The following is an 11,991-nucleotide window of genomic DNA, read 5'->3' on the forward strand; positions in this document are numbered from 1 at the left end:
TCAATTGTTTGGATCATGACAAGTTATGGACAACATTGCGAAGCATGAGTATTCCGAACACTTAATTGTGCTCATGAGGAATCTGTATGTGGATCAAGGCATTTGTTCAAGCAGAACATGGGAACACTGAATGGTTTAAAATTAAGAAAGGTGTGTAACAGGGTTGTGTTCTTTACCAAACGTATTCAATTTGTATGCCAAGCAAATAATCCAAGAAAAGCTGGGTTATATGAAGAAAAACGTGACGTCAGGATTGGAGGGAGACTCATTAACAACCTGCGATATGCAGATGATACAACCTTGCTTGCTGAAAGTGAAGAGGACTTAAAATAGTGACTGTTGAAGGTCAAAGAGCACAGCCTTCTGTACGGATTGCATCTCAATGTAAAGAAAACAAAAATCCTCACCACTGGACTAGTAAACTACATTCTTATCAACGACGAAAAGATTGAAGTTGTCAAGGACTTCATTCTTCTTGGATAAACTATCAACACTCATGAAGCCGCAGTCAAGAGATCAAACGACATATTGCATTAGGCAAATCTACTGCACAAGACCTTTTTAAACTGTTGAAGAACAAAGATGTCAGCTTGAGGTCTAAGGTGCACCTGACCCAAGCCATGGTATTTTTAATAACCTATATGTATGTGAAAGCTGGACAGTGAATAATGAAAACCCTAGAAGAATTGATGCTTTGAGTTTTACTGTATTGGAGGAGAATGTTGAAAGTGCCATGGGCTGCCAAAAGAACCAACAGATCTGTGTTGGGAGAAGTGCAGCCAGAGTGCTCCTAGGAGGCCAGGATAGCCAAACTTCATCTCTCATACTTTGGACATATTGTCAGGAGGGACCAGTCTCTGGAGAAGGATACCATATTTGGTAAGGTGAAGGATCAGCAAAAAAGAGGAAGACCCCCAGTGAGATGGATTGGCCAAGTGGCAGCATCAGTGGACTCAAGCGTGGCAACAATAGTGAGGTTGGCCCTGGACTGGGCAGCATGTTGTGCACAGGGTCGTTATGAGTCGGTGCCGACTTGATAGCATCTAACAACAACAGCATCAGATCTATGATTTGCCAATATTTTCTCCTGTCTTATGTGCTGTCTGCATTTTCTTGATGGTGTCTTCTGAAACACAAACATTTTAAATTGTAATGAATTTCAGTTTTATCTTTTTTCTTTTGTTATTTGTGCTTTTGGCATAGTATCTTAGCAAACCTTGTCTTTTCTAAGCTCATAAAACTCTTAGGTTTTCTTCTAAGTGTTTTATATTTTATATCTTTGACATTTAGGTCTATAATTCATTTAGAGTACATTTTTGCGTATGATGTAAGGAAAGGATTTAACTCCAGTGTTTTACATCTGGATATCAAGTTGTTTCCGCACCGTTTGTTAAAAGAATAATTTTTTCTGTATTGGTTAAAAGTGTAAGGACTCAGTGTGTAGACTTTTTGTGTTACACTATTGATAGGTAGGTATGCCTCACTTAACCTCTATTTGGACAGTGTCTTACTGCACATATGTCCGCATAGCCCCATAAGATTTTTTATTTTAATGGAAACGATCCTTCTTTGTTTATTATTTCTTCCTATTGGTTCTAAGGAGTTCTGGTGTGACACTGTGGGTTAATGTGATGGACCGGAACGTCCGCTTGAACTGCAGGGTCAGCAGTTCAAGCTCACCAGGTGCTCCTTGGAAATCCTATACAGGGTCACTATGGGTCTGAACTGACTTGATGGCACTTAACTAGAACAACAACAAATGCACAGGACTGCAGGTGGGGGACAAGTGGATGAGGCAGAGGACATGACCCTGGCTGTGGGCTCTGTCTTAGGCTGAGTTCTCTAGAGAAGCAAACCAATGAAGCTTATGTGTGTTTATATAATGAAAGGTATGTGTCAAAGAAATGGCCCACACAGTTGTAGTGGAGGGCAAGTCCCAAGTCCATGGTCAGATGTCAGGTAGGAGGCTTCTGACACCTTGCAGCTGCGGAGCTCAGGAATCCAGAGTGACAAGTCAGACGGTGGGCTGTTGGCAACTCCCAGGATCGGCAGGCAATTGAGCAGGCTACTGGCCCAAGTTTTGAGAACCAGAGGTCGGATGGTGAGGCCGAAGCAGGATCCAGACCCAGCAGAAAGCAAATCAGACTTTGAGTGTTCAAGATACTGGAAGCTGACCACACACTTGAGGAAACAAACATCCTTTCATTTGGAAGCTGGCCACACACCTGAGGAAATTTCCTTTCACTTGATTGGCTGCTCATTGCAGATCTCATCATGGGAGATTACTGTCTCAACTATCAGACCATTGAGAATCCTGGCCCCTCAAGTTGTCACACATCTTAACCCTGACAATGGGCAGAGTGGTGGCTGCGGGCTGTGTTAGGAGCAGCCCAGGCAGGCGGAACAGCTGGAGCGGCTGGGCACATTCCACTTTGTCCTCTCTGATTCTCGCTCTGTTCCTCCTGCTGCCCTCTCAGCCACTGTGCTTGCTGCTGCCCTCTTCTCCAGTCTTAGCCAGCCGCTCTTGTAGCAACAGTGGTGAAGAGGACGACCAGAAGAAGACTCCCGTAAGGATTAATATGGTATTTACACAATGTCCAAATCACATACTGTCCCGCTTAACAGAATGTATCTGGAACAGTAAGCCACACCTGTCTGTCTGTGCCTGTGTGTGTGTGTGCTAGTGACACAGGAGTCCTTGGGTGGTGCAGTCAGTTGGTTCTAGATGACTAGATGCTAGGTTGGTGATTGGAACCCACCCAGAGATGCCTTGGGAGACCTGGTGAGCTGCTTTTTAAATGTCAGTCTTGAAAGCCTTGTACAGTAGGGCTGTTCTGCTCTGCACACTTGGAATTGCCAGGAGTCAGAATTGCCTGGATGGAAACTTACAACAGCGTGCTCGTAGCACGTGAGCTTGGTTATGGCCACGTTGTCAGTTTTGATGTTGAGACATGCGTCTTCGAACTTTGTTCTTTTTCAGGATTCTTCTGGCTAGTCTGGGTTCTTTGCATTTCAATATGAATTGTAGATTAGCTTGTAAATTTCTGTAAAAATTCCATCTGGGATTTTATATGATTTAATTGAATCTGTAGATCAGTTTGGCAGTCACTGCCATTTTGGTATTAAGTCTTGGGATCTACAGATAGGGGATCTTTGCATTTATTTAACGAAGACCTTTAATTTCTTGCAATTATGTTTTAAAGTTTTCAGAATATAGTTTTGGAACTCTTTTGGTAAAATGTATTGCTGAGTATTTTATTCTTTTCAGTAGTCTTTTTGCTCATAATTTCCCCCCTACATTTCTAAACTTAATACTTCTCTCCTATCCCAGCCCTCCATCGTATGTTTTTGTCCTATTCCGTTTCAGTGTTCCATTGATACCATGAAACATGCAGAAAGTATTTGACTTCTGTCAGCAGTCATAGGGCAGGCTTTTTTTTTTTTTAACCAATGTATTGTGTAACTAACAATCATTCGGGATGTGATGTTGATTAAACATCATGTGTTCGTCAGAAAGAGGCCCATGCACAATACTTAAACTGTAGTAGCCCCCTTTTATACATAAGAAGACAGAGATTCAGAACACAGGGAGTGTACTGGAGCCCGGGGAATGGAATACAGGTCTGATCACTCCACAAGGTGCACTTTGACTGAGCCATCATCAGGACAGTTAGCTCCCTCTGGCTCCTGCCTGTATGTCTGTATTTGAGGTGAGTTAGGAATTTCAATACATTAATCCGAATAGCTTCCATATTTAACCTTGGAGTAGAGCTTTGAGCGAGTAGTACATGAAAATGCCTACCACAGGTCCTGTGGGAGAAAGGGGAGACTGTCTCCTCTTATAAAGAGTTGTTGTTGTCGTTGTTAAGTGCCGTCAAGTCGGTTCTGTATAGGGTTTCCGATGAGTTCAAACCGCTGACCTTGCAGTTCAAACCAACCTTGTGGTCCAGTGCATTATCCTACAATGAGTGCCACATCGCCTTGGAAACCCTACATTTGGCTTAATGGCACGTAACAACACCACCATCACCACAGGTCCTGGTATGTATTCGGGATTTAGCAGACAGGGATGAGGCTAAATACATTAGAGTCTGTGTGGTGTCACATTGAACATTCTTAGAACCCAAAACCTTGTTCCCCACTGTTCTCCTGCTGTGTCTCTTGTAGCACTGACTGGAGTGTTGTAAATAAACTTCATGTTGAGTAGATGCCGACTGACAGGCTAAGTGACAGCTAAGGTGTTAGTTAGGATACATTCAGTTTTTGATGCTGAATGTCTCTCATTATGATTTCAGTTAATTCTCAGTTTCCTTGGCACTATGTTTTTCTTTTTGTTTTGACAGCTCATCTATAACTAGATCATCAATTTGCTTTAAAAATGTCTCGATCACGACAACCCCCCCTGGTGACAGGCATCTCTCCAAAGGAAGGAATCCCGTGGACAAAGGTCACAATTAGAGGAGAAAACCTGGGAACTGGTCCACCTGACCTCATAGGTAAGATCCTTTGTGGTATATATCTCTTTATGTTGGGCAGATGAGGAAAGATAAGTTATTGAAATTAGGAAGTTGGTAGGTCACATCATTGTGAGCTGTATATAAAAACCTGAATAAAAATCAAAAGAATTGTTTCTCTGATTTTCCTGTTCAAGTCATTATTTTCCGGAGTCTTGTGGCTATTGTCTTTCACCAAGTTCTGTCCTTATTAAAGAAAGTATCTCCCAGCTGAGAATTACCCTATTTCCTTAGCTTTGATCCCCTCAGCTTCAAGTGCCCAAACAGTCTCCTGGTTTTTGGTTCCCTTTGGTCTTCCCCACTTGTACAAATGTCCTCAGACGTTCTGAAGTACTCTGTGAGCCCTGCCTTCTGTTTCTCACTGCTCTGCATATCACATCTACTGCTGTTGGAGTCAGTGCCTTTTGACTCTCTGACCTCACTAGACCTAAATGAGGCCCCTCTCTCTCACCAGCATGCATCTTTACCTATGAATTCTGTTTCTCTGCCCAGGTTGATGCTGCCCTGTATTCAGTTTCCTGAGTCGTTTATACCTGTTTTCTTGCCAAGGATTCAGACAAAAAAATCTCTTCAAATTAACTCCCACCCAGGTTAATTTATCTTTTTATGTAGAGTTAGGGTGATAGCTGCCAGTACATTGTCTTGGACTTGTGGCACCTGTGCATACCTGAACCAAACATTGCCTGACTTGGGTTCGTCTTCATGATCCCCAACACACTCAAAGTTCATCGCTATGCTTACTGTGCCCGTCCATCAAACTGAGGGTCTGCCTGCCCTCACTGGCCCTCGGTTCCACCAAAGATGATGCCCTTCTCTAGTAAAGACATGTCATTGACCCCTCTGATGACATGTCCAAAGCAAGTCATTTAGACAGTGTTTCGTTGTGATCAATATGTTTTGGGATTTAAAAAAATTTTTTATTGTGTCCTGTTGCTGCCTATAGGAGCCCTGATGTGGTGGTATAGGACTAGCACTGGACTGCTAACTTCAAGGTGGCAATTCAAGCCCACCAGCTGCTTCTTGGAAACTGCATACTGGGTTGTTATGAGTCGGAATGGACTCGATGACCTAAACAACAAAAACAGTTGTTATCCACAGGCTTTTATTGGCTGATTTTGGGAGTAAATTGCTAGGCCCTCCTGTTATAGCTTCACTGAAGCCTGCCCTCTACGGGTGACTGTGCTGGTATTGAAGCAGAGTTGGAATCGCTTCCAGCATCAAAGTAGACTGATGGCGGATCTTTTGACTTAAACCAACCCAAACCCACTGCCATTGACTCCCTTCTAACTCCTCGTGAGCCTGTAGGACCCAGTAGAACGGCCCCCTAGGGTTTCTCAGGCTGAATTGCGGCAGGAGCAGACAGGCAGCAAGATGGTGTGTCACACGGAATATGGGCGCCTCGCCTGAGGACAGTGTCACCCACCACAACCTTTCCCTGCTGCGCTGGGTGGCTCCTGTATGTGCTTTAATTCATTTACTAGGTATTGAGAGTGCCGGCCGTCAGTAAGCTTAGGCAGCCTCTCCGGAATGCAGCTTGACTGTAGGGACAGAAGGTCTAGTGACAGTCTCTTCAGGAAAACACTAAGGCAGCATGAACCCTGCTGTATGTAGGAGCTGCTATGCAGACACAGAATGAGATGGTCATCCAGTAAAACAAGACGCAGGCTCTGTTTAAAATAAAGAATCCACTTTAGGTCAGAATCCTCAAGAGAGCTAGTAGTTGGCTCCATTCTCTAATGCAACATATAATTAAAGACGAGCAAAATAAAAGTACATGCAGGTTATTTTCAGGAAGATGGGTGAGTATAGAATTTTTTTTTACAGAATGATACGTATGCTTGCTAGTATACTTTCAAATTTATATCAGCAACTTAGACTTCTAATAGTAGCAATCAATAGTTTTCCTTCTGGTATTTATGATAGCAGTTGGAGATTCTCTTAGTTTAATCCGGAATGTATATAACGCAATTATGATAAATTGTTTTCTAATACCATTGACGTTTAAAGAAACATAAAAGTACTGTACATGAAGTCATAAATGTTAGGTAAAAAACCGAATAGACCAAATTCAGTAAAAACAGCAGTGTATTTGCGAATAATACTGGTTTTGTTGTTGATGATAAGTGCCTATAGTTAACTTAATGTTTCTGAAGCTATATATCTTTGTGGGAGAAGAAAGCCTCATCCTTCTCCCAGAGAATGACTGGCTTGAGCCACCTACCTTGTGGTTTGCAGTCCAGATTTTAGCCTACAGAGCCATCACGCTCCCCAATATTGGTTATATCCAACAATAAAAAGTTCTTGAATAAGAGAATGTTATTTTTAGATTCATTTTTCAGCTCATGGAACAAGCTGGTGTTACTAACAGAAAAATTTGCTTATCATGCGTCGAGAAGCTGAAAGTCTCGTCACTGCTGCTCTGGGCTTCATGTTGTCACCCTTGCATTCCAGGCCTGACCATCTGTGGGCACAACTGCCTCCTGACTGCAGAATGGATGTCTGCAAGTAAAATCGTGTGTCGAGTGGGACAAGCTAAAAATGACAAAGGGGACATCATTGTGACAACCAAGTCTGGTGGCAAAGGAACCTCGACTGTCTCTTTCAAGCTGCTGAAGCCTGAAAAAATAGGTATAGCATGTATTAACAACTTTGTTCTAAGAAGAAATTTCAGAGTCTTACTTAATCTTCTCACATTCTATACTGGTAGATTCATATGAAATTCACCTCATGTTTCATCAGCTTACATTCAGTGTGTGTGTATTTTGACAGGAATAGGATGAGAGCTACAGTTTGCATTACTGTTGTTTGCTTGATTGTGGTTTACTGAGCTAACAGTCAATAAAACAAGTATGACCTCATAAGAAAGCTGTCATTCTAAATTCTTTACATATGTAATTATTTTATGTTTTGATGTGACAATTTTGATTTCTTGATTTGGAATATAACTGCATTTCTTTTAAAGTATTAAAATGTTACCATTTGAGGTGATTTGGTCAAATTATCAATAGCATTTCAATAGTTTCCTTTCCTTTAATTTTCCCCATTTGTTGAGATGCAGATGAAACATTATCTGTGTTGGGTGTGTTTCTAGGTTTCCAAACTGTAAGTAATCAGTCTCCATAATACCACGTTGTTGTTAAGTGCCATCAAGTCAGTTCCAATTCATAGCAACCATATATAGGGTTTCCGAGGAGCAACTGGTGGGTTTTAACCAACAACCTTGTGATTAGCAGTTCAGTGCTTACCCTATAGCACCACATCAGGACTCCTAGTACCCCATGTTGTTGTTGTTAAGTGCCAGCCAGTTGATCTCGACTTGTAAGTACCCTGTATAGGGTTTCCAAGGAGGGGCTAATGAGCTTGAATCACTGACCTTGCAGTTAAAACCGACTTGACGATCCAGCACATTAACCCATGGGGACACTCTTCTTTCACTGACACTTGCTTCCTTGTATGATAGTAGATTGGAGCCAGTCTCTGGGTTCTCAGCTGGGCTTGACCATGCTCATCTGTCTGACTTTAATGTCTCGTTTCTTAATAGGTAACATCTGAGTAGGGAGCCCCAGTGGCTCAGTGGTTAAGTGCTTGCAGTGGGATGGATTACCCAATAAGCAAGATAAGCAATGTAGTGAGAAAGATGTGAAGCTGTTGACTACAGATTACGTGAGCACACGTTAGCTCATGTCACCTTGCTTACTGAGTGTTCGCCCTGCCTGGGACTGTACATTAGAAAAGAGGTTTTGATTCTGTAGAATGGTGGTGTGGGGTAAGAAGAGAGAACAATGGCAGCCACACCTAGACGCAGGATCTTTGAGGTGGTGAAAAAATGTGGAACTGTTCACTACAGACGAACAAGTCAGCACAACTAAGCCTGTGCTCACCTTGTTTATTGGGAGTCTAACACTGAGTGCTTGGCTGCTAACCAAAAAGTTGGTGGGGTTACAATTTAGGAAACCCTGTGGGGCAGTTCTGCCTGTTGTGTAGGGATGTTCTGAGTCCGAAATTGGCTTGACGGTCCACAGTTATACTGTAACAGTTGTCCACCTTAGACGGCGCAGAATGAGTTCGAGCATCAACGTAAAAGGCCTGAGCATTGCAAGCACTCAGTAAATGCTTGTTTGGAATTGTTGTTCTTATCACTGTTTCTGTGTGGGCTTATCTTCCTGACTCAAATTAGAATAGTGTCATATTCATCTTTTGTGGCTCTGCAAGTACACTGTCAAGTTCATTGTAAGTTATAATGGTTGTCATTGTTAAGTGCCAATGAGTTGGTTCCTATGTAGGATTTCCAAGGACTGGCTGGTGGTTTTGAACAGCTGACCTAAAGGTCTTTATCCTACAGCACCACACCAGGACTCCAAATCATAATTAAACCCATGCAGTGCTTTCCTTTTATATATAAACAATTTGCATTACAATTTTTTATATTAAAAATGTGTTTTCTAAGTTATTTCAACCATGGAAATTTTCTGCAGCACTATGCTTTTAATCTTCTCATAGTCTTAGGTTTTTATTTATTTTTTGATAAATAAGAATTTAGGTAAGGAGTTTAAGAGAACTATATAACATTTACTAATTTATTTACAGAGTTCTTGTATGGTGCTGTAGCATAAGCACTGAACTACAAGATCAGTTTGAATCACAAGATTAGCAGCTGCTCCTCAGAAATCCCACACAGGGTTGTTTTAAGTCAGAACTGACTCGACGTCACTTAACAACAACATATAATATTTGTATTTACTCATTTTTATTTAATCTTTTTAAAAACTTAACTGTGAAAGAAAAGCAGGCAACTTTCCAGTTTTCTGAAGGAGCATTTTGAGGAAGTCCATGTTTATATAGCAGTACTGGACTCCTGGTGTTGCGCTGTGGTTAAAGCACTGGATCACAAGGTTGATTTGAACCACAAGGTCGGCAGTTCATACTCAGCAGCCGCTCCTTGGAAACCCTATACAGGGCTTCTATGTGTCAGGACCCATTCATTGGCACTTAACAACAACAACAACGTAGCAGTTCTGGTGTGACATTGTAGGATAATGAATTGAACCCCAGGGTCAGTTTGAACCTTGAGGTCTGCAGTTCAAACTCCCCAGCCACGCCATGGAAACCTTAAACAGGGTTGCTATGAGTCGGAATTGACTCGATGGGACTTCACAACAACAAAAGAATGCTTCTGGGAAAGCAGTAAATCGATTCTCAGGCACCAGTATAGGGCCAGACACAGTTGGCTCAGGGAATGCATGGGGACCCGTGCAGGGTGGGGAGTATTTGCCCCTGCTGTCCTCCCCGCTGACGAGACCTCTACCGCACTGAGTTCTGAGAGCACTAGGAATCACAAAGGATGCTGGTCTTACACCCTCTTATTCTGTGTAGTCTTTGCTCCTTCCTCCAGGCAGGGCTGCACTAGGTATTGAGAAGACTAGGAATCACAAAGGATGCCGGTCTTACACCCTCTTATTCTGTGTAGTCTTTGCTCCTTCCTCCAGGCAGGCCTGCACTAGGTATTGAGATGACTAGGAATCACAAAGGATGCTGGTCTTATACCCTCTTATTCTGTGTAGTCTTTGCTCCTTCCTCCAGGCAGGGCTGCACTAGGTATTGAGAAGACTAGGAATCACAAAGGATGCCGGTCTTATACCCTCTTATTCTGTGTAGTCTTTGCTCCTTCCTCCAGGCAGGGCCGGGCCATTCTCATCTGTGCTTCCTGATACTGGGCTCCTCAGTCCACTGGTGATAGCCAGAGCTGGAAGCTGGCTGTCCTGTCCTGGCTGTGATTGCTAAGAGCTGCAAACATATTGGACCCAGGTTTTCAGAGATTGTGTCTTATTCACAGAGTCTACCCAGCCCTTCATTTTAGTAACACAAGCTGGGTATTCTTTGGAATGTGTTTAAGATATTTGGTCGAATGTGCCACGTTGATTTCAGCATAATATGAAAACAACCTTCTGTGATTACTATTAGAACATTTTTAGTACAGTTAAAGGAATGGAAAATAGCATGAAGGAGTATATTAATTTTGTAGACCTATCAGAAAAAAAGAGTCCTGGTGTGTTGCTGTAGGATAAGCACTGGACTACTAACCCCAAGATTGTGGTTTTCACTCACCAGCCACTCCTCAGAAACCCTATACAGGGTTGCTCTGAGTCTGAACTGACTCCATGGCACTTCACATCAACAATATCACAAAAAAATGAAAATGTCAGTGTTTGAGTTGGAAAAGACAAGGAAAGACATTCTTGAGTGTTTTCAAGAACCATTTAAAGAACATTTGATTTTCCTGTTTACCAGAAGAAACTCTTGAGTATTAAATATAAAATTATATATACATAATGGATTTTCAACAGTCATCAGAAATATAAATCTTTTCATTTAACTGGCTTTTGTGGTGCTATGGGAATAAAGCACTCGACCACAAGGTCTGTTTGAACCACAAGGTTGGTGGGTTCAAACTCACTGGCTGCTCCTGGGAAACCCTATGCAGGGATGCTATGGGTCAGAAGCGACTCGACGGTACTTAGCAGCAACAGAAAATTCAAGTCTTGTGTCTAGGTATTTCCTACAAGTTTTCCGAAAGTTTATATGATTTCAGGGTAGTCTCATTGAATCATATATACTAATGACTGGAATCTTTTTTCCCTGTTTAACCAGTAATGTTTGAAAATGCATAGTCATAATGCTTATCATTTGTAACGTACTCTTGTTTTGACAGAACTTTTTCGTAACCATCATTTGTCTTCTATATTAAGTAATGTACTGTGAAACTGTGAGACTACCTTCTTATAGATTCTTAGTGTTTTAAGTTAAGTCATTAGCCATTATAAAAATATCTGGACTATTGTACCCTCACATCTTTGAAAAATTATCTTAGCGTGCTTCTATACAACTTTAAGAAAGTTAAAGCAATGTGGCAAGACTTGGAAGCTTCCTTTACCTTATTAAGGATGTGCTTCCCATTTTTCTTAGGTATCCTGGATCAGTCGGCTGTCTGGGTAGATGAAATGAATTATTACGACATGCGCACCGACAGGAATAAAGGCATTCCTCCATTGTCCCTCCGTCCTGCTAATCCACTTGGGATTGAGATTGAAAAGTGAGTGTCAGATGACCCTCGGTTGTCATTGTTTCTGAGTTGCTGAGAGTTTGTATACTTACAGTGTAAGGAATACAGCTCCGGAAACATCAGGCTGCGCCTGTGAAGCCACTTCAGTTGTTTGGAGACAGTGTTATTTCTGAAGCTCCATCCAGATGTTTTGCTGCCAGAGACTGTTCGCATTAATGAAAACTTTGTGGAGAAATAACTTCTCTCTTTAGTTCTTTTCAGTGTACATTTTGTGAAAAAGAAAGGGTCCTTAAAGTTTTAATAGCTAACAGATTTAATGATTTGAGTTTTAATGTGTTATCTGGAGTTGCTAATTTTAAATATTTATAAGGTACTGGAAGTAAAAATAGAATTCATCTGTTTGATTTTCTAGAAATA

At 41.8% G+C, this 11,991-nt stretch overlaps 1 protein-coding gene across 1 annotated transcript in view; it reads left to right on the forward strand.

Moving 5' to 3' along the window:
- Nucleotides 1-4,378: 4,378 nt before the first annotated feature.
- The window catches only part of EXOC2 (exocyst complex component 2), a 260,684-nt gene continuing 253,071 nt past the window's right edge, over nucleotides 4,379-11,991 (forward strand). Inside the window, exons 1-3 of the mRNA XM_006870567.1 lie at nucleotides 4,379-4,496; nucleotides 6,966-7,142; nucleotides 11,478-11,604. Coding sequence (XP_006870629.1) covers nucleotides 4,379-4,496; nucleotides 6,966-7,142; nucleotides 11,478-11,604 — 422 coding nt within the window. The remainder of the gene's footprint in view (nucleotides 4,497-6,965; nucleotides 7,143-11,477; nucleotides 11,605-11,991) is intronic.

This window comes from Chrysochloris asiatica, unplaced genomic scaffold (assembly GCF_000296735.1).
Source record: "Chrysochloris asiatica unplaced genomic scaffold, ChrAsi1.0 scaffold00144, whole genome shotgun sequence".
In the NCBI taxonomy this organism is placed as follows: domain Eukaryota; kingdom Metazoa; phylum Chordata; class Mammalia; order Afrosoricida; family Chrysochloridae; genus Chrysochloris; species Chrysochloris asiatica.